Source organism: Onychostruthus taczanowskii, unplaced genomic scaffold (genome assembly GCF_017590055.1).
Source record: "Onychostruthus taczanowskii isolate IOZ18803 unplaced genomic scaffold, ASM1759005v1 scaffold51, whole genome shotgun sequence".
Lineage (NCBI taxonomy): Eukaryota > Metazoa > Chordata > Aves > Passeriformes > Passeridae > Onychostruthus > Onychostruthus taczanowskii.
In genome coordinates, this window is record NW_024502680.1 from 227859 (window position 1) to 251295 (window position 23437).

General features: G+C 39.4%; 1 protein-coding gene across 1 annotated transcript in view; it reads right to left on the reverse strand.

The window, feature by feature from the left end:
* The window catches only part of CLSTN2 (calsyntenin 2), a 193240-nt gene that overhangs the window by 41460 nt on the left and 128343 nt on the right, over positions 1-23437 (reverse strand). The window contains exons 5-7 of the mRNA XM_041416257.1: positions 15245-15430; positions 10299-10547; positions 9671-9792 (exon numbers count right to left, since the gene is read on the reverse strand). Of these exons, the coding sequence (XP_041272191.1) occupies positions 9671-9792; positions 10299-10547; positions 15245-15430 (557 nt within the window). The remainder of the gene's footprint in view (positions 1-9670; positions 9793-10298; positions 10548-15244; positions 15431-23437) is intronic.

Genomic DNA, 23437 nt, shown 5'->3' on the forward strand with positions numbered 1-23437 from the left:
AAGGTTCAAACATTTATCCACAATTGAGCTGTCTGAAATTTTCCCAGTGAAATGCTGTTTCGCTGATTGGTAAATGGGTGGTGAAATGACTGTTGTTAGAAATGGGAAAACAGGTTCTTCAGGTAAAAAAAACAACCCTGAAAAATATTCCTTTTTAGTTTTGCCAAATAGGTCAGGTGTTTGCTTTCAAAATTGTAAATTACTTTAAAAATCTGGATATTAAGGACAAAAATTTCAACATGTTCCCCTAAAGTATGTAATAACAGACCCATACCATTGTTAGAAATGGGAAAACAAGTTCTTCAGGTAAAAAAAAACAACCCTGATAAATATTCCTTTTTAGTTTTGCCAAATAGGTCAGGTGTTTGCTTTCAAAATTGTAAATTACTTAAAAAATCTGGATATTAAGGACAAAAATTTCAACATGTTCCCCTAAAGTATGTAATAACAGACCCATACCAAGTCATATGGAAAACTTACATGACATAAAAGAAATGTAACTGCAGAAATAAAGACAATAGGTGTATTGTCTGCCAGCTGAGAGCTGTGTATTTCTGAAATACAAACAATTAGTCCATTAGGCTAAGAAGTGACATTCAAAGAGAGCAACAGGAGCTCTGCCTTTGCAGGAAGGAATCAAAGTGTGACATTCAGCAGTGTCTCTTATTACCTGAAAGCCACTGGGCATGTCCTGTCACCTCTGCACACACAGGACTACCTATGGCCTCCTATTGCACACACTTCAGAGTCACATTAATACCATCATTTATGTTTGAATTTTAATACATTTAACTGTTATCTCAGTTCTCCTTCTATTTACTTTAGCCAAGCACTGGGTGATAAGTTACTGCAAGAATTTTCATTAAATCAGCCACATTTGGTTAAACATTCATCATATGGAAAAAGAAGGCTGAATTTGAAATCAGGGTCTCTGTGCTGGCCATGGAATTACAGCAAATCCTTATTCAGGAGTGCATCCAAATCCAGGAATGGTGGTAGAGGTGTCTCAGGGAGAGAGCACATGAGGCCATTTAGGAAAGAATAAAAAATGCCACGCAGGCCATGCATGCAATTATTAGCAACAGTAAATTCCTTTGAACAGGTTTGAGTCCACAAGTTAATTGGAGTGAAAAAACTGGAAGGGAAAAGATTGAATCAGTAATGAAAGGATCACAGTAAGATAGGAAAAGTGAGAACTTAGTGAGATCCTGGACTCTGCGTAACTGCTTGAAAAAATGCAGTAAAATTCTGGAGTGTCTGGAATACCATTGTCCATTCTAAAGAACACTAAAACAGGGGTAGGAAGATCTGTACAATATCAGTCTGCAGTTTTTTTGTCTGTTTTCAAGCAGTTGTGAGTAAATTAGAAATAGGAACTTCACTGGCTGCTGTGAGGATATTTTAAAATTGGAAGGTTGGTTATAATACTTTACCAGAACTTTGTGCAACTTCTATGGCATAGTGATGCTTTTTTTGAGAAATTTTCTTGCTGATAGAGGTTTGTTATGACTTTAATATGCAATTACTTTAAAAACCCCTACAAAACATCACAGCTATCAATAATACCAAAGAATGCCAGGAACTTTCCTGAAATTATGATTCAATAAACTTGCCATTTCTAACATTAAAGTTGCACTTAGAATTTAATTTGAAAACAACTTCTGCTAATGGAAGATTCTAGTGAGGATACTGCTTTTGCCTGCCTAGGAAGTTTCTGTAGGGTTCATTGTCTGCTTATAAAGAATATACAACTCTGAAATAGAAAAAGCTTTCAAGACATGAAATTATTCATAAGGATTTCCATCTCCTAGCCAGCACTAGTACTGCTACAAAACTATAAGTGGATTCACAATTATTTGTAACCTAATCAGGTCGTAATTGCTAATGTGAGAATGGTTAATACAAATTTTTGAAGTTAGCCTGGCTCTGCCATGCTCTGGCAAAGCTCATGGATCCAGGCACAGCTTGAAGCGTACATTTTTAATTGGTGGCATTGAACTGAAAACCTGCAGTTACCCTGACCTTATTCCTTATTTAACAGCTGCTGATTCTCCTTTATCCTTACACAGTGAATATTCATTGGTAAGGAAGCAGAGGTTTGGAATCTTGGCCAGTGCAGATTCACACCAGTACTTCACACTGGCTCATAAGCTCTGCAGATGCCTAGTGCAGCCCTCGGGAATTCTTTACTTCCTGCAGCACATAAACACAGTAATAGCAGCAAAGTTCAATATGGACAATAGATATAAATTCTTCTGCAATGGTGAATGCAAAAATGTGGTTTTTTAAATCTATGTCTTAAGACAGTCAATATCTTTAGAAAAGTAGAGCTCTTTATGAAAAGTGAAATTGATCTTTCTTCAAATTCATGTAAATCATGCATTTAGTTTACCCACCACAGTCATTCCTAATACATCCCAGGAGTTCTGTAAATAAGAATATTGATTTTGATGACCTAGGGAGGTGGTGCAGTGAGAACTGACAAATCCATAGTACAGCTAAATGACTCCTGCAATCTTAGGTGGGGAGTTGTTTATATGGCTACTTTCACATGACAAATGCCTGATATAAGTTTTATTATACCCACTAGCAACCATAATGATATTTTTAGAATATTAGACATTACTTAGAGCTGGAAGGAATTTTAAGAGGATATATAAAGTGCACCTTTCTCTGTGCCAAGGCTGCATAATGTACATGCACTACAATTTCAATAATAGATATAACAAAAGAAACATTTAGTGGGTAAAGTATAGAAAGGGAAGATTAGGGTATCAAGTTCTTATTTGGCGCAAGTAAATAACTGCATAAGAAAATTCAGCTTTCAAATAAGAACCTTTCTATTTAAGGTACATTCACTTGTGGTGCTGACACAGGACACTTCACTGCAGTGACAGGAAGAGTTTGCAAACTGATTTGCATGCAAGCTGTGAGCTGCTTTTGTAGCCTTGAAACAAGTAATGTGTAATATGATTTTCACAATGGGTTTCAAAAATATGGATGGCTTAATTACAACTTTAAATAATGAAATTGTTTAATCATGCTGACAGATAAAGCACCTGAAAAGCCTGATTGTGTACAGTAGCTGCAGCATGTCTTTGTGCTGTCATGCTGTAACTTCCAGGTGTCTTAGTAAATTAGATCACTAGTTCATTCATGATGAAATAATTCTATTATAACTCACCTTTCTTGTTCCTAAATTGCATCAAGGAAATACGTCAGTTCAGTAACACTTCTGACTGTAGTTAGGCAGCACCTGTGTTTTGTTTTTAAATGTAGAACTAGAAAGCTGCTCAGATTTGCATTTTTACATAATTTTTCATCATATGCTTGAAAATATGCCTTTCTAGGCTTTGACATTGTCAAGAGACTACCCAGATGTTAAAGTAAGTCCATGGAAAAACACCACCATACTTTATTCCTCATCTGCAGACATCCAGAAACCCTGGCTCTAAGGTCGGAATAAACAGTTCAGGAACATGGATAAATGAATTTATATTTATTAGTAAGACAGCCTCTTTGTCTCCTAACCTGCCTTTGCAAGGATAAAGATATCTGCCCTATCTTTGTGGAATGCTTCAGACACCACCTGAAAGCCAACCTGCTTTTCCTTCAAACTAAATTTTCTGATGGGCCTCAGGAAATTGCCCAAGTAACTGATCTTGAACATTTCCAAACCACTTTCTGCACGTGTTGTACAAATTCTGGTGCACAAGTGATAAATCACATACAATGTAAAAGAGAAGTATTAGAAATATCTGACAAATAAGAGAGTAAATGTGACTGTTCACCTTCACATAATAGTTTGATTGGGAATTTCCATTCTAGGCTTTAAATTTCTCAAGTTCCCAGAGTAGTGTAAAATCAGGGCACTAACAGACACTTTAATCCAGCTTGTTTAGATTTACTAGTAACTCCATATCAAGATTTTCTCTAAGAAATGAAATTAGTTGGATGGTCTTCCTACAGGATGTTTTAAGAATGTAATACTTTTTATTATTTCATGGTGCTATAGACAATTTTAACTTCCTTTTATTCCATGCAGAGTTTCCTTCCTTTTCTTTTTCCTGCTTTCATTGAGAAATTAGTGTCTTAGGGTCTAAAGAATGTTTGCAACAGTTCTACCTTCCCTTGGGAATGACCATAACTACATATGGGAAAAACACTTGTGCATGTAAGACCCAAAGGACGGCACATAACAGGGATCATTTTCAGAAGGGTCGACCCAGCTCATTCAAAGTAGCTGAGATGAACAGCTGTGAAACTCCCATACCAGTATAATAAAGCTGTAATAAAACAGGTCAGAAAATTGCAAAACGTAGAACAGAAATATGCAGAAAAATGTCCAAATAACTTCAAGCAAAAGCAAGTAGAGAAATGATAAAATATTGAGCTTGGTTGTTCCTTAAGGTCATAGAAGTTTTACAGAAGCACAGAGCAGTCACTGCATTTCACACCGGGCTGTACTACAGAAATCAGAAATGCACAAAGGCACACCAGTTTGTAGGGAATATGAGCACCTTGAGAGGGCTCAAGGGGACTTCTGTATATCATAAAGCAAGTTGGACAGCAACTGTGAGTGGTTTGTCAAGATTTTGTTGTTATCAGTGATAGAGCAGTTGCATTAAAAACTTATATTAAACAAGCTTCTTTCAGTTGGGATCTCAAAGAGTATTTTCACCGTTTATCATCACTGGTGACTTATCCTTGTGCTACCAAAACCTGATTTGAAGCAAGACACTGAATAAGTATTTGTCAAAATAGCATTCAAAGATGGAAAATAGCAACAAAGCGTCTCAGAATAGACAAGGCTGTAATGGAGGGCACTTAAGGTGCCAGGAATGCCACAAAGACTTTTTAAGTCCTGGAATTATTTCATCTCTGTTGCAGAATTAGTCATTAATTTATCATTTCTCTCTTACTGGCTTTGTAGGCAAACACCTCACTGATTTGTTTCTGCAGTTTTATCAAAGCTGTATGCATAAAGCAGTGCAGGCCTTCATACCAGATTCTAAAGTAAGTGTTTAAGAGCATAAGAAACTCTTCTGAGGTTCAAGTAATAAACAACTAAACTCCACCATAAAAAAAAAAAAAAAAAAAAAAAAAAAAAAAAAAAAAAAAAAAAAAAAAAAAAAAAAAAAATTATACTTCAAATAGAGCATCATGTTGGAAAGGATGAGACTGCCAAGCCTGATGGCTTTTACCTAGAGGATAGAGCTCATGCACAGAAATGATGGAAACTTGCAGCATCCTGTCTCTCTGTGTACCCTCCTTACCCCTCCTGGACTGAGATTATTGTGTGCCTTCCATAAGTATTCACTCGTTTTCTCTCTCTCCAGTCTCTCAAGAGGGAGGCCACACACAGCTTTCATTATATGAAGGGTGGTCTTAAAACTGAATGCACATCAATAACAATTCTAAACAATGTTTAACAATCCAGCATAAAAGAACAACTTCCAGGCATAAATCCTGTTATTTGATGGAAATATCCAATTTAACTATATTAAAAAAAAAAGAGTCCAAATAACAAATCAATTTTACTTTACCCTCTTATCATGTAACATAAATTCCTTCGAAAGTTAGTTCCTGCTCTACCATGTGCTTGAGCAGGTGCTGATTTTAAAAACGGAGCTGGGAGTGAAGCGCTTGACTGTCACGGTTGCTTCTTCCAGGGGAAGCCCCAGGTGTGTGTGTGCCCACTGAAGTGGTGAAGTGCAAACCAAGGCTTTGCCTTGATCCTTCAGCAGCTCCATGCCAGCACAGACAAACTGCACCACATTTAGACTTAGCTAAACTGTCTCCTGTAGTTCCTGTTAGAAAAGGAATTGTTTTGGGGGTTTTTCATGATGAAAAGCACCGCAGGTTAATTCTGGATTATTCAAACAATTTATCTCATCTTAGTTTCTGCACATTTATCTGGTTTTAGATAGACTGACTTAGAATGACTCCACATCATGCAATAGATTCCCTGTTTTTAATGGGATCAACATAAATTTTGCCTGTAGGGTGAAGACTGTTTGCAGAATGATAACATCCTGAAAATAGTGTTGCACTGTGAATAAAGTACATGAAAAAATTGTTAATCTCTGTTTCAGATACCTTCTCCCACTAAAAAAAAGTGTTGTTATCCTATTGATTTAGGAGAAGAAAAAATACATTTTGGCTGTCCTCATATTTGTATGAAAAGTGTAATACCTGTTCTGAACAGTGTGAAATACACCATCCTGTTTAGTCCACTGTCACCAAAGGCTTGAGTGACTTGGTTAATCATTCAAACTACAATTCTGGTTTGGTCCACAGATTTTTATGAAAGTCAAAGAAACAGTTTTAATATTTTATATGTTATTCTTAGATGGTCCAAATGAATATTTGGCTGCCTAAATAATTCACTTAAAATAAAACCTATATTCCTATCCATTTGAGATAATTAGATAATAATTTAGATGCCTTTTACTGCCTTTGGTAACAAAATATTTTTTTTTTTGTTAAAAGTAATTTCTGACCTTTTTGTAATAAGTTTTTGGGTTCAAAAAGTGTCCAATAATTAAAGTATGAGAAAATAAATTACATAAATGTTGACAAACACATAATGATATTCAATTTAAACTTTTGAATGGGAAACTCAGAAAAAAGGTCCTTATCCTAAGACAAAGGAAACATTTGGGCTTACAAGGAAATGAAAATAAAATGAAAGAACCTCCTCTACCTGGGCATCTATTGCAGTTTTTATTGCCAATGTTACAGACCTGACACTGATTTTCTTTAACATTGCTCTTTCCATACCTTTTCTTCCAGATTACTGCTAATGGATTTTCTCAAAACTAAAATACTTAATTTTCAAAAGGATGAAAGTGGGGAAAATTCCAAACTATCTACATTTATTTTTTTCCCCCCATGTTTCTTATAAATAGCAAGGACACCCTCAGTAAAAAATCTGATACCTCTGATTATCAGCACCTTTTGCAGAGGTCCTGTGTCAGCAGGTCACTGGTAAAGGCACGTCTGCCCAGGGCTGTGGCACTCTCAGGTCATGGATCAGTGCAGTAAGTGAAAAATTCACCTAGCAAAGGCCATTTATGGAACAAATAGGGCCAATTAAACTGAAAGCCGTACTGGAAAAAAATCCTTAGGTTTATGAACTGACTTAAAGACACAGTCTTCCCAGAGCTAGCCTGGCAGACACTGTCATTTGGAGCTTCCAGACACTTCTTGTGCAAGGCTGTCATGGTGTCGAGAGGCTCCAGATGCACTGCTCAGGTGCAGCTGTGTAAAATGTTCCATGGATCCCTGTATCCAGACAAGGACAGAGCCTGCAGCTAAGGTGTATGCCAAACTCACCCACCACAGAAATGAGATCTAGACAATTAAATTAAACCTAGTCAGTGCCCTGAAAGAATGAGGAGTCTCGTGGAGTAGATAGAGCCCAGAGCAGCTGGTATCATAAATTTTACTGTTCTGCAGTGAGAGTGATAAATGATTTCACCAGTTCAAGCTTCATCCTCTTCCAAGGTCACTGGATACCTCTCAGCAAAAGCAGTCTCTGGATTGTTGCACTCATAAAGTGAGCTCAGCGATAAAGTGCTCTGCCACATTTTCCTCTGCTCTGGCTGTGGCTGGGATCAAGTCCTGGAGGGTCTTGCAGAGTCATTTCTGCCCTGTCCTGTCTGCAGAGCCCTGTCTCACAGGGCAGGTGGGGGAACAGGGAGAGCAGCTGGGCACAGTTCCATTACCAGGATTTTCTTAACAAAACAACAACAACATCAGGGAATCGGAGGGTTTGCCACTACAGAATGAACTGTTCTCAAGGTGAGATTTCCAGAGGTATGTCAGTGTCTGAATATGCAAATAATCAAATTAATCTACTCCTGGAAGTCTAGTCCAGCTTGTTTTCATATTGAGTAGGACCCTAACTTGTTTTATGATGTGGTTTTAAAATATCCTGTGCTTTCTAAGATAGACCACTCTGGGTACACAGTTAGAAGAAGGCATCATTTTACTACATTATAGTGACAATTTCTCACTGCCTTGTCTTCAAAACCATGCAAGTTCCTTCCTGGCCCATTATTCACATATGTTTTATTTTCAGTTTCTTTTAATTTACTCTACCATATAGGCCAGATGGAGTATGAAGAAGAGATAAAGCAGCAATTTTTATGAGGTCCCTTCATGACAAAACTTACAACACTATCACCTTGGCAATATAAATCTATCTTCATGGAAGTCTGGGCACACAACCTATAACAAATTTTATTTATACTTTAATCTCACTTTCTTTTTCATCTATAAACAACAGCTGAAAATATACTGTGGAAATCAATTGACAGCAGCCAAATGAAAGGAAATTAATCAAGTGACCTAAAAAATATTTTCTGTCTCTAGTTTACATCATGTAGGAGTTTTTCGTAGTAGTTAGGAAGGTTCATGGCCACGTTACAAGAGTCACACACAAATTTCATTTATTGAGAGGACACTGGTTCTCTCTCATTTTAAGAATATAGAAGTTAACTGCACTCAATTTTCAAAATCAAAATACTTCCCAAAACCTTTGCATTTTCATTAATTAGATGCTTAGTACCAAGTTTAGAAATACAAGTCCATCTTCAGCACTCACAACAGCCTTATCTGAGATGATATCAGTTACTCCTGACTTGCAATCTTCAATATGATTTCATTTCAATTTATTTTGAGACACTAAGATTTCATATTGAGTACAGCACAAACTGATTCCAGACTGCTTAGTGTAAATGCAAAGTGAGTGCCATGACCACCACAGGCTTTCTTACCACACTCATCTGATAAACACGATGGAGATCTCATTTTTATATACATTTAGAAGGTGAATTAGAAAAGTAAACATTCCTATAGCTACATTTTCCATAGCATACGTTGGGCTCAAAGATAAGAAGAAACTTGCTTTGGAAAAAATAGCACTTTGCTAAAGTCTGTCTTCTTTCATCCAAATGATGCTTATCCTGCCTAGAATAAACAAGGCAACTCTTATCTCTTTAATAATAATTTTCTTGCAATATACACTTAATAATAAGGCAAAATTACATACAGCACAGAAGATAAAAGAAAAGGTCTGCAGATTGGATTTACACTATAACAGAAGTACCTTTCTGTGTATCAGCATACTCTTTACCGAAAAGGTTTCCATCACTCCAATTGTGATGATAAAGCAATTTTTAAAAAATGATAAATGGAAAACATTTAGGGAACTAAATGCAATGTCATATCTCTCTCCACTGCCAAAGGATATAAACCTCTACCTACCATTTAAAGTGGCTCGATTAAAATAAACAACAAAAACTAGTGCATAAAATTACTTGACAAAGTTAACTTACTTGTCTCTTTTTATGTGGATCCTAATTAGAGTTTTAACAGCTGCAAGTTGCAGTGTAATTGCAAGAGATTTCGGACAGACTGCAGACAGACTCTGGACAGACTCTGGACAGCTGCTCTGGGATCTGGGTGGCTCCTTGTGCTGCCTAAAGGCCTGAGGAGGACGGACCGGGGGTCTGGGGTCTGAGTGGTTCCTTGTGCTGTCTAAAGGCCTGAGGAGGACAGACCTGGGGTCTGGGGTCTGGGATCTGGGTGGTTCCCTGTGCTGCCTAACGGCCTGAGAAGGAGGAAGGGTCCTGGATGACCCTGGGAATCATGAGAGAGGTACCTGGTCGAGCTTCCAGTGGAATTCAGCGGGGCGGAAGGTGTCGGCCTGGTCGAAGTCCTTGCGCAGCAGGAACACGAGGCGGCAGTTGTGCACGTAGAGCGCGTAGTGGTGCCGGTTCATCTCTGCGGGGGGACACACCTGGCTCAGCCATGCACAGCCCTTGGTGTCTGGGAGCCTCACACCCTGTCAGCACCCAGCCATATCAGAGAAACCCCAAAGAACGGAGCTTTCTCATGGATTGGTATGACTCTTCTTCAATTATGCTGTATCAGCTTTGTTCACGGAATCATCCTGTCCTAGCTAATAAATGAAATCCAAATGCATATTTTATCTAACTTGTTTCAGTGAAGAATTAGAACTGTTTCAATATAAATAATGAAAAGAAATTAAACATAATTTAGTTATGTTATCAGTCAATTCCTGTGAAATCTCTAGCTGTGTTATCCCAGCTGTGTTTGAAATTTAGGTAGTCATCAGGCCCCTCAATAATCTCTTAAATCAGCAATGTTTGGAGTGGCTACATCTGAGATTAGTTTTTTCTCAGACCAAATTAAATGAGGAGACATGGCAACACTCTACAGCTGTTGATATCCCCTTTGCATAACATTTTTTCCATACACAGACTCACCTGTTTTATCAGAGTTGCAGAGAATAGTCTCCTTCTCAGCTCTTAATCCAGGACTAGGTCCATGTTTCATCCACAGAGTGATGGTGAATTGATCAGTTAAATTTTTTGGGACTATTCCATCTGGGATTTTGGCTCCTTGCTTTCCATCAAATTTAAAAATCATGTCATTGCTATCCATGAGGAGCCCAGCTGTCCAGTTGGTTGTTATACTGGGAGATGGTAACAGGTCAATGGCACCTGAGGAAGCTCCTGCAAATCACATAATGAATAACACAATGAGAGACCACTGAAAAAGCTCTGAAGATTAACATAGGCCAGGGTTCTGATTCACACTCTTTAGACTATTTTACTACCCAAATGGTCCTACTAGCCTCAATGCCAAATCACTGAAACATTGTAAAATACCCACCATCATGACCCAGCAAGAGTTTTCTAGATTAAATGTACTGTACAGAAAACTATAGCAAATAATGTAGAGTTACCTTTCTCAGAAATGTTCATTATTTTCTGAAATTCATTAATGACATTTCTTCAGCTATTTCAAGATCTGCTAAGTCAAAACAAATTGTTTGCATTTTTCTTCCCTCCCTGACACCATGAAGGTTTGTGGGGATGATGTGCTGTAACATACAGCACAGTGGGGATGATGCAGGACAGGTCCCACAGTGTCCAGCAGCCAGCCGTAGATATCCCAGTAATTCTGGGAGGAATGCCCATTCACAGCAGGGATTCACCCCAACCAGGTCATATCTCTCCAGTGCTGCTTTCTGGTACATATTTGATGGTTGGAGTTCCGTGTGTTCTTTAATGACAGACCGAGATGGAAAACACCGTGGTACCAAGATCTGATAAAATAGCACAGTTCTTCACAGCTTTGTGTTTGCTTACAGCTCAACAACTGCCAGGCACTATGAAAACCATGCAAGGAGCTACCCAGAGCATTTACCTACTGGTGGAAGACAGCCTGTAGCAGGAAATATCATTCCAAGAGTAAAAAGCACAAACAATTTTGTATTCCTGTTGCTGCTTTGTCAAGTAACAATATGGTGAGCAAACTGTGATGGCATGAAAAATCCCCTGCTAAGGTGTTCTGCCCTCCTTCACCATCCAAGAAGAGATAAAAAATCCCAAATCTCTGAAGGAGTGCAAAAAAATTTTAAGCCAAAAGTGTGTAGAATTGTTTCATACAGGCCTTAAAAAAAATATACGTTATAGCAATGATTTGGAAATATTTACTTTATTCTGTAACTGAATGTCTTGGGTTCTTCTCCAAAATTTACTGCTGTAAAATGAGGCTATTTTGAAGTGATATTTTGAATACCAAACCTAACACCTACATAGTTCATAGTTTGAGCATGGAGACAAAGTGTATTTATTTTACAAACTGTAATTCTGGATAATACAGGACACTCCGTTTGTGTAACCAGCACCAAGCTCAACAGGTTCTACTTTATCTGCCCATATTTGTATGGAGATTTGTGGCTAAATTTGGAATCTCATCCTGTTACGTGTTTTAATCCTGCCCTGAGAAAGTTCACTGGATTATGTACTTGGGAGATTTGGCTGGAATAAGTCATGCTTTTCCTATCCTAATAAATGCAGCCAGAGTCCCAGGCTGCTCAGCCATGCACAGAGACAAACCTGGAGCAATGTGAACAGGATCTCTCTCTGGAGCTGTTCCCAGAACAGCCTTATCATGGGATCAATGCTCTTCCAAAATGTAGTGCCTGATGCCCTTTTCTCCCAAAATGCTTCCAGAACAATGCAGGAACTGCTGCATGAAGCTCAGTTTTGGGCTAAGACCCCTGAGGCACCTCTTGCATATAAAAGTGCTTATTTTCACAAGTGATTTATGCAGCTGGCCCCACCTTCTCTCTCAATCCTGCACATTTGGGCTCCAAACTTTGTGTGCCAGGATAAGCACACAGTGATGCTTCTCGCTGGACCAGACTGCTGGCTTAGCTGGAAAGAAATGATCCAAATACCACCCAGTTCAAACTGTTCTTTGTGATCAGATCAACAACTTTCTGTGGGCCTCTTGCAATGCTACACCACCCAGGAAAATGGAGAGAGAGCAGGATCGTGGCTGGAGCAGGACCTTGAGGTTGATAGTGTTTCCCTGTCTTAGTTTCCCATCTGCCACATGTGAGAATTAGCAATCACATTATTTTCTTTTATCTACATTTAGAGGGAAAGGATACAGCACCAGAGCCATCTTTCCACTATATTTTAGTCTCCTTAACCTATGTTTATTTTAGTGTGATTTTTTGTGATATGTTTTTGCCAAATGGTGTCTTTTAGACAGTCTGTACTTTTTATTACTGTCAGGTAACAAGGTGAAAGAATGCTTTCTAAAATGCTTTGAGGCACAACACTAATAATTCCTTGACTTTAAAATGACTAAAGCATAATTTAGTCATCTAAGCTGCCCACCTTGACCGTCCAGAGGAGTGCAAATCCCTGGGTTATTGAAAAGCAGACTTGTACCTTCCATCAAATAAATAATGAATTTTAATTCACCCTCCTTAACATCTGCCTTCTCCAGATTTCCAACAGATAAATGAAGAAATAAGCACGGTATTTGTATACTGTATCTTACTTATACAGAGAGAGCCTTGCATTGTACATGATGCAGAGCTGTCTGAGTGCTCAGTTCTGCACTCTCTGCAATCACATCATGCTTCACTGTATAAAAAAAAAAATTAGGGTTTTCATCCTTTTCAAAGGATTTTATCATCCAACCATTAGTTACAATAAGGTAATTTCTGGGAGAAAACTGATTTCCAGAAATAATTTAAGCTGCTTTCATAAGACTTTTCTCTACATTGAGGATGGTAATAAATACTAAATAACAAAGTGCAGGCCAGGCTAAATGCAATTCTCATGTAAAGCACATTGTCACTTACAGCCTTTTCATCAAAGTCCTGTTATAAGTTTCTACCATGTCTGCTCTCTATGAAGATATGGAAAACCTGGACCAAAAGAAAAATTCTTTCAGCAGTGAGAATTTTCCTCCTATTTACAAACACTCTTACACTCTTGCTTGTTTTCTCAAGTGTTTTCCATTCTCTTCCTTCACGGATGTGCTGAGCCAGAGCTGAAGTTCAGCAGGGATGTCTGTCCACTGCTCAGAGCTGCCTGCAGCCACCACAATGGCCCTGGCAGACCCAAGAGATGCCTGTAATTCTCTTTTCTACTCCAGTGTCAGCAGGTGAGGCAGTCAAGCAACACTCTGCAAACTGAGCCCCTTAGAGTTTGTACAACCTTCTTCAACTAAGGACTTTTACATCAGCTGAAGGTACTTCCTTTCAGCCCTACACTTGAAATGATAATATTGTTGGATATAGCTGCTATCATTGTTTGATTTCAAGGTAATAATTTAGTGGTTTGGGTCTTGTTCCTAGTGGTCTGCACTGAGTGACTGTGCCATTTGCAGTTCAGGTCTGTAACAGCACAAAGCAAAGTTATTTTGGCTGCCAATACAGCTTCTTAGAGGAGTTAAAAGTATTTGACTTTAGCTATTCTATAAATATTATTTCTATACAATTTTTATATAATATTTATATAATGTTGTATATATTTAGCTATTATATAAATATTTAACATTTATTTTTATTACAATTTTAGTATTTTATGAAATCAAGCCTTGGTCTGCCTCTCAGATTTAATATCATTACCATGATGAAGATGCATATTGGGGCAGATGGATTTTCATTTGCTCTTCTAGAGCCCAGCCAGTTGGATAAAGACAAAGAATCAAAGTCATGACTGTTTCTGTGATCTTAACTAAGCAATTTTGAAGTTGAAAACATTCAGATTTGATGACAATGCTACTACTCCCACTCACCTTTACCTCCCTTTCTTCATCTCCACTGATAACTGATAATTGCAATTGCAACTGCCAACCATTTTTCCCTGGAAATTGCTTCTCCATTTTTAATAATATAGTAACACTGGCTGAAATTTTTCATTTATAAAAATTATTTCCTAAAGGTTAGCGTATTGATCCTGACATATCTGCAGCACTGCTGGGTGGTTATCAGAGCAAGCCCTACACCAGAGCACCCAGAACCAAAATCCACGCATTGAAATGGAAAAAATTGCACAATTGCTACTGTAGCTCTGACAGAAACCAGGCAAAGGGACAGAGAAGATGAGAATTCATGTCTACACCATCAGGGCTTCAGAGGAGGACGCTAAAGACAGGATATTACAGCAGGAGAGACATCTGATCTCAAAAGATGAAGGGATTATTGCATGGCCATTGCTTTGCTAGATACAGAATCTTAAAGTCTGAAAAAAATACAGCAGTATCTTCAAGTATTTAACCTGCCTTTCAAAATTGACTTCTGCATTTTACACAAAGTTATTGAAAAGCACAAAAAGGGAGAAAAAAATCAGGAAATATTTATCCACCACGTCAGCTCTTATCTGAAGTTCATGTTTCTTAAACATTTTTGCCCAGAATATTATTTTACTTTTTGTTTGTTTGTTGTCTGGCACAGCACTGAGCAGCAGAACAGAAAACTGAGTCAGGAGGACTGAAACACAACAGAGAGATTCAATCCCCTTCAAATCCTGTGGTCTTCCTGTGATGGCAAATCTACACTGGAAATCTCACTACACTGTCACACCACTATTTGTAGCAGAGGGAAGAAAGAAGGAGAAAGAGATGGAATGAGGAAGAAGGAAAAATTGAGAGGGGAATCAGAGCAGGAGAGAAAAAAAATTAAAAGAAGACAAGGAGAAAGTATGAAGTAGAGTGAAAACAAATGGAAAAGAAGGATGGAGCAGCTGTCAAATATCATCACCCTCTCTATTTTCATTACTACAGTCCAAAGTGAGCCAGCTGATCTAAATCCAAGTCCTGCATGCTTACAGGTCACAAGGAGCTGGTGCCTTGTTTGCAAAAACATTATTATGTCAACTGAAATCCATATTCATACCACATAATTTCTGCAGAGATTTTTCAGAGTAGGTTTCACGATCACAGCCCTTCCCGATGTAGTTGGTCTGCAGCTCAATGGTAGTGTGGATTGAGGACACTGGTCCATCACACGTTTCTAGGTGGATGCTGGGAAACAAGGGTATGCTGCCAGAGCCAGGCCTGTATTCAATCCGTTTGTTCCAGTCTGGAAAAACAAACAAATCAAAACCAAGATCCAGTGGTGAGTAAAAAAGTGAAGGGAGTTATATAATTTCAAATTACATATTGTTCTGAAAGGACACTGTCTAAGGCAAAAATAAGAGTCTCTGAAGTTGGCATCAATAAGCTACTGTCCTAAAAAAATTGGATTTTGGCCCTGTTTTTCTAAGAGTGTCAGGCTCACTTAAGTAACACTATTGCTGGTTGAGTCACACAAGCAGGGGCTACACACATCTCCTGACAAGAACTGCTAATTGGTGCCAGTCTGGAGCTGCAGTGCCCACGTTCCGTGACAGACTACAAGTTGACTCTGCAGGGAGGAGGTTGTCGGCTGCACCCAATTTGGTCAGATTTCACAGTGCTGTGATAAGAACAAATATCTCCAAAGACCAGGCTACACACGTCACTCTAATATAACACCGCTGTAGTGCTACTTCTTGTCTTTGAACATCTTCCTAATTTTGTGAAGCACTGATGACAGGCAGTTCCAGCTGAAAGGATGACTCCTGCTTCCAGCCAGATATGAATAATCTGTGTTTATGCAGATGTCTCACAGCCCACAACATTTAAACAATCCCCTGCCTCAGGCAGCCACCTGTTTGTGCCACACATACCCCCCCCCCCCGTGCTGCTCAACTGAAGCATTTTAACATTTGAAATCCAATTAATTATGGTGTTTGCAACACGCTTCAGAGAAAACCCAAAAAAGCAGCAGTAATTACAAGCATGTATTTTAGCTGTCCTTACAGCTCATATTTTCATCAAGTCACAGAATGGCTGGAGTAGGAAGAGAACCTCAAAGCTCACTTACTCCATCCCCATGCCATGGGCAGGGACACCTGCCACTAAATCAGGTTCCTCAAAGTCCCATCCAGCCTGATCTCAGGTTGAGGGATAGGGCATCCACAGCTTCTCTGGGCAACCTGTGCCATGCCTCAACATCCTTATAGGAAAAAAAAAAAAAAATCATATATCCAATCTAAATCCAACTTAATGCCGTTGCCTCTTGTCCTGTCACTACAGGCCTCAGTAAAATCTTTACATCCATCTTTCTTATAAGTCCCCTTCAAGCACTGAAAGGCCTCGGCAAGATCTCCATGGAGCCTTCTCAACACTGAACAACCCCAATTCTCAGTCTGTCCTTAAAGGACAGATGCTCAAGCCTTCTGGCCATGTTCATGGCTCTTCCCCTCATTGCTTTAACAAGTTCAAATCTTTCTAGGTAAAAGAAGACTTCAAAAATGGAAAAGTTCTAGGTCTTGGCAGTCAACAAAATCCCTGAAAGCAAATGGACAGAGATTCGTTCTACATATCAGTGGAAGGGAAAACTAATACTGGATACAAATATGTATGTATGCATTTAGTAGGTCAAGGAGTTTGTGTTCTTCAACAGATCTCATTTCAGAAAGCTTGAAAAATGGTGCTTTTTCTCAGGTCTTAAACTGCATTAAATTAAACATTTACAAGAAATTCTGAACATCCAAGCAAACACTTTGAAGTGTGAGGAAGTCGTTAGTCCAGACTCCAGGCAACAATGCTACAACCACTGGTCTGCATTTCAGAATTCTCTGATCTTCTTACTGACATAACCCAATTGGTTTTTACTAAAATTTTTAGGACTAGTACATCATGACTAAGACAACCATGACTGCCTGTACACATATAACTGAGTTACTATTTCAGTTGTAATTTTCATGTAATTCACTCCATTTGTTCCATGTTAAGCTAGACTTGATCTACAGTATTGCATAATTTCACTTCAGGTGTTGGTTTAAACAGTTCCATTAGAATTTCAAGTACCATATATGGGACATCATTACAATAATAGGTTTCTGTTCCCTCTCCATTGCAGAAATTTGAGGTTTCCAATAGAACAAAAGCAGAAAATTCTTTGAAGTACTCCAGGTAAAAAGAAAGTAATTTGCTGGTTTTATGCGAACTAATAATATATGAATTATTGATCTTTTTAATCTCTTATTCACCAGTTCAGGCATTGTATTCCTCTACCCCAAAAGAAAAATAAAGTCTCATATATGTCTGGAACCTTTCTGACTATTTCAGCAGCTTTCAGCCACATTTTCATTTCTCAGCTATACCAAATGGACCAGTACTCATGCAAAATATTCATTAGTGGATGGGAGATGTGACAGAATTATAAACTGCAAGGTGCCTGAAGCTGCACACTCACCTCCAGCTATACAAGGAGTGTCCTATAAAACTCACATCATATAAAATTCCACTGCTCACGAGGAAGAATGATGGGAGGCGTCTGTTTCTGCCACAAGAACTGGAAGAGGTATTTTGTTTCATGCTTGTTTTCAGCTTGGCAGAAGTGAGAATTTGTACCCAGAGATCATAAACCTTGCACCTCCCTAAACCACTCACACTTATCTCAGTTCTAAATTGTAAAACATCAACTATACTTGAACCAGTGTCTTTGTGCCTTGGTCCACTGCATCACCACAGACCAATCCTCATCCTAAACCACACCAGCACTTCCTTCACTGACTTAGCGCAGATTTAGGAATTCCACCAAGAAGTCCCTCTCCATGCCAAAGGCATTCCCAGGCAGGCATGAGGGCAATACTGGAGGAGGTTACAATCCTGTGATGGGAGAACCGCCGCTAAAGGCAGCAACAGCTCTGATAAAAAACAACTGGCTTGTTTCCATAGAACCTGCGCCCCAAGCACTTAGCTCCCAGAGCTGTGAAGCTGAGCCCAGCACCCTCTGCATCTTGCCACCAGTGCAGGCAGCAACGCTGGGAAGTGCACAGAGCTGGAACAATAAGTGGTAGTAACAGTATGAAGAAATTATTGTGACAGTAACTCAAGTCCTTAATTTAATTTTGAATGGTGTGAATATCATTATTTTGCTTTGTCTCAGAATAACATCCCACATTGGACTTACTCAAAAGATCAGCACGTTCCCTTCAGGAATGTAGTGGCACTTTTTCATTTCCTCTGGAGTGACTCACAGGAAAAGTCTTATGTAACATGAGTCTGAAAATACCTCTGACTCTGAATTTAGGTATCTTCTAGATATGTTCAGATACAAACCCCACCTGAACTGGCAGGCTGCACGTAGATTAACTAAACCCAACCAACACAGGTCCTGCTTTGACACAAACCTGACCCAAGTCCTGCTACAACACCACGTTACATGGCAAACTTAGGAAAGTAAATGTTGTCAGGGTAGAATACTGATCCCAGGGGGGAAGTCTGAATAAAATTAGCACTGTTTAGTCCTGCAGCCACTGCTTTGATTTTATAATTCAGCAGGCTTTTACTTTCTTGCCACTTGTAGCATAAAACTGCTCCAGACAATGTAAGACAGCCCCAGCTGGGTTACCCCTACAATTAGAGTGTAAATATCACCATGTCAAGCTTGTGGCTCAGATTTCATCAATTATAAAGCAACTATGTAAACATGCATCTTGATCGCTGAGATACTCAAACGATCCCAAGATCAAAATGGATCAAACTTCAGTGACAGTTTGAGCCTTTAAAAGTAAATCCCAATGCACTAAACAAATTTTCCTTTTAACAACAGATGGATAATGTAAAGATGTTCCTTGATCTCTAAACTTAAGGTTTTCTGTACTGTCTTTGTGGTCCATGTTTTATATTTTAATTAATTTCTAATGCTAGCTGACACTGAGGGATTTAATCTGATTTTTCTTTCCTTGAAGGAGATAATGCAGCGGAGGTATGACGTGGTTCATGTCTCCTACATGTGTGTGGTCATAAATTTTGATTCCATTTCACGGTGTTAAAAATTATGGTGATGTAATTAAAGATAATTGTAACACAATGAAATACAAGACTTCTCTCCTGTTGCACTGAAGATAAGCATCTTGGCAGATAAATGTAAGATAAAATTTATGTGGTGCCATTAGTAAGTCTCTGCAGCATCCCTACATAATTGCTGGAACAGAAGGTTCCCAGAGCAGTGTAATTGGTATCTCTTCTGTTTCCTCTGCAACATTCTCACATCTGTGCTGTTTATGTGGGCTAGAGACTTGGCTAAAGGTTACTCTGGTGCCTTTTCTTATGTGAAATAAGATGAGTGACTTGTAAAGGAAATGATAATCAGGTCTGACTCAGTTAAAGGGTTTCCACAGCAAAGAGAAAACTCAAACTAATGTCCAAAACTCTGCTGGTTTGCTAAGAGATTTAAGTGCACATCTCAAAGCATAAACAAACATTCATATACACGTTTTCCTCGTGCAACATGTTGATAGTTTTAAAAAGACAAAAAAAAAGATAGAAATTTGTGCTTAGTACAGGACAGTGGAAAGGCTGGTGCTGCAGAAGCTGGTGAACCCAATGGAGTAACTGTTGTGCCTGACCTACTGACACTGAATATTCCAACAAGCAATGAAGTTCCCAGATCGAATGGAGCTTAATTATGTGAAACGAACGTATAAGAATCTAAAAACCATGAAATGGCATGGCTTAAGCTATTATTTGTTGTAAGATTTCATTTGAATCATGTATTTCCCACAGTGTCAGAGCCCCAAGGGCACTAATAAGCCCTAATGAACCTCCACAAGCTTCACTTGGGGCCTCCATTTGCCCTGTATGGGCCTGGCGTTCCATTTAAGCTCAGCCCCATCAGACTGGGCTGCAGGTGTTGGTCTGTCTCAGCCACAGCTTCTCTGGATCCAGGAGCCATCCCAGCGCTTGCTGCTCTGGCTTGACAGAGCCTCAGCACTGTGGACCGGCCCAGTGGCCTGATTCCAGCACTCATCCATGGGTCCCTCATCCGTGGATCCCAACCCTCATCCATGGATCCCTGTCATGGTTTGCTGTTAGCTTGTAGCTGCCAAATAAATTTGGTCAAATCAGACCTTCAGCCTCGGCCAGCCTAGAGATAAAGCAGATCCTCAGATGAGGCAGCGATAGGTTGTAGTCAAATCTACACTGGGACTCCACCTATGATGTTCCATCCTGAGCTGCAGACATCTCACTGGTCAGGAGCTGGGCTGTGTGGGGTCAGAGCAATCAGCAGCCGAGCCCGGGGTGATTCAAACACCCGGGTTGAACTATATGAACTAGGTTTGAACAATAAGGCTCGCGGTTGTCACGTGAAGCTCTGAGGTGTGTGTGTGTCGTTCCTGTCTCTGACCACAGACCCCACAGAACAAGTAGCCCCTCACAAAATAGATCCCCCCTCCGGGGACCTGCCTCCTCCCCGGGACAGGGGGTGGGTCTGGCATCTTGGCTGAGCCTGGCCCCTTCTCTGGGTCTGCCCTGCTCCCCTCAGCAGGGTCAGTGGCCCTGGGTGACAAATACATCACCCCACCCTGCCAGCTCTGTTACTGCAATTGGTTCTCTGCTTGCTTTCCTTGGGGAAATAACCTTCTTGCCATGTTTGAGTTGGTCACAGGCTTCTAATGTCTCTGCTCGAGGGTCCGCAAAGTGCTTCTGAGATTCTCAAAGACAGACTCTGAAACACTGCCTGGAATAGTTACCCAAATCAATGAATTGATGAGTATCATAACTCTTGTGGAAAGCCTTACATTTTTCAGCCCAAGATCTAAGCATATGTGGTACTATTTACATGCAGAGAAAAAAATAATCATGAGGAAAAGCTTCAAACCTAACTAAACCTAACTGGATACCCCGCAGTGCTTTAACTTTTGGGCAGAGGAAATGTTAATGCTGTCAGCTTCATCTCAGAGATAAGAAATTTCTCGATGAAATGATAGTTGCCCCAGTAAAGCTCAGGAGGATCTTGCAGTGAAAATTCAAAAAAGAAATTACTAGTTTTGTAGTTGCAAATACAGAAATGTGAACAAAGGAGTTATCTTCCGCAGAGTTATATGGAAATAAAAATCTAGTTAAATAGGTCTAAAATGAATGGAGGTTTTTTATCACTTAAGATGGAAAAGACTGGCTTCAGTATTTCAGTCCTCACAGATAAGCAGAACAACCTGCACAGGGGGCAATTATGGACTACTCTGCAAATGTGAAGCTCATGGTACACAGGGAACTAACTGGTAATGATCCCTGTGAGTCTGCCTTGGGAGTGTTATTTGATATTTCCATTTGCAGTCCTGGCACAAGACCAGGACCGTATTAGTTACTGCTGCCAGTGAAGGGAAAGGAAGGCAGTGCCACACTAGAAGTCAGTCTAGAAAGAAGATACTCTAAACACAGAATAAGATGACCTTGAGAGCTGGTGTTACAGAAATAGTGCTTAGTAATGATACAAAGTGCTCAGGAAGTTCAGCAAACTTCTGAGAAATCACTGAAAAACAACAAATGAAAAAGAGCTGATTTCATTAAGACAAGAAACCATTTCCACGGGCCACCAGTCTGATACTGCCAGGCGAAAGCAAGGCAGTCCTGGAATATCTAAAGCACTGTTTTCAGAAAGAGGCCATGGTTAAAGAAACGTGGGAGGGCCAGGAGTGCTCAGGGAAGATGTCTTTAACTATAATGCAGACAGAACTTACTAAAGAGAGCACATCTGAAAAATTGGATTGGAACAGGTATGACTGCTTTCTCTGATTATGTCTGGTAGTCAAAGCAAAGTAAAAGCGACATAGATACAAGTAATGTAAATTTTAAGCTCAAAACTTGGTAGTACTCAGGAATTTAGTTAATTTTCAAATGTCTGCAGTAGTTATTTAGAGTGGGTATTTTACTAAAATGGTGCCATTCAAGTTAAGAGCTGAATGTAAGTATTTCATCCTGATTACCCTGGTTGAAGGATGTGTGGCTAATGCATGCACAGTGGTGCCAAGCCTAGACTGGCATAAAGACTCCCTGATTCACGATAAATTTCATTTATAAAAATATAGGTAAATATCTTATGGCTGAGACAACACAAGGATGGTGTTTTGAGCTGCTAGGTGTGTGCACAAGAGTAATGCAAATTGATTTATGTTTAGTGCAGAAATTACTTGGTCCTTTTAAATTGCTCTGGAAGACTGAGAATATTACTCTCATCAGCAAGGTTTCTGCACTTGACCAGCCTCCTCCAAATAATCAATTGCCTTAGTAATCATATTCCTCCTTGTTAAAAGCATTGGCAAAATGAAAGCCAATACGGTTTTGGTTTTCCTCAGTAACTGGATCTTACTAGAAAGCCCCCATGAAAACCATTCTGAAGTCACTCAGCAGCTACTGCAAACAACATCTCTGAGGAATGTTGACTCAGAAGTAATGTCAGATCACTCTGCTAGTGAAATGGAAGGTCCTGCCCTTCTTTATACAAAAGAAGGATTTTATTTCAGCAGGAAGAGCAAGCTGATCTGACTGCACATGGCCTCTGAATGCCTATTCAGCCTTAAAGAGGTGCTAGGAATGTGCCTTTCGGTAGTAGCAAGGGCCTAGGTCACCTTAGTGAGCCCAACATGCCTTAGGAAGGAAATTATATGCACTATCTTTGATACACTAACAACCTTTTTAGAGTATTTTTATAATCTATTGGGTGAATAAACAAAGAGAAGCTTTTATTTCAAAACTATTTTTAAGCCAACACTATGTAAAAGTAATTGAATTTTTCAGGACTATCTCTTTTAAGATTAATTTTTAAAGAACTTCAACCTTATTCTCTTGCTTGGGTAGCTGGGTGTGGATGCATATGTGGATGCATATCACATTTCTTGCATTTATCTTCCAAGGTCTGTGAACCTTCCAAGGTTCACAGACCTTGGAAGATAAATGCAAGAAATCTTTTCAGACTGGTAAAACACTTGAGGCTGGATGCTGTGAAATCCTGTCTTCTATTTGGAGTCCTTACTGTCTGTTCCACTGCAGGTTAGCCACCATTGCCTGTGCAAGGCCATATGAAATTGGGCATGGAAAAAGTCTCCCTTCATGAGGGGAAACAAAGTGACTTTGAGTTTTGGGCTGTTGTCTTTGCTCCACACTCATCTCCGCAGGAAACACAGCCAGTCTTCCCAGGTTATTCAGTTGGTTGCTTTAGAGAAGTTTTTTTCTTCTAAGAACTATTTTCTGTCTGAAATCAATTGCATTTTAG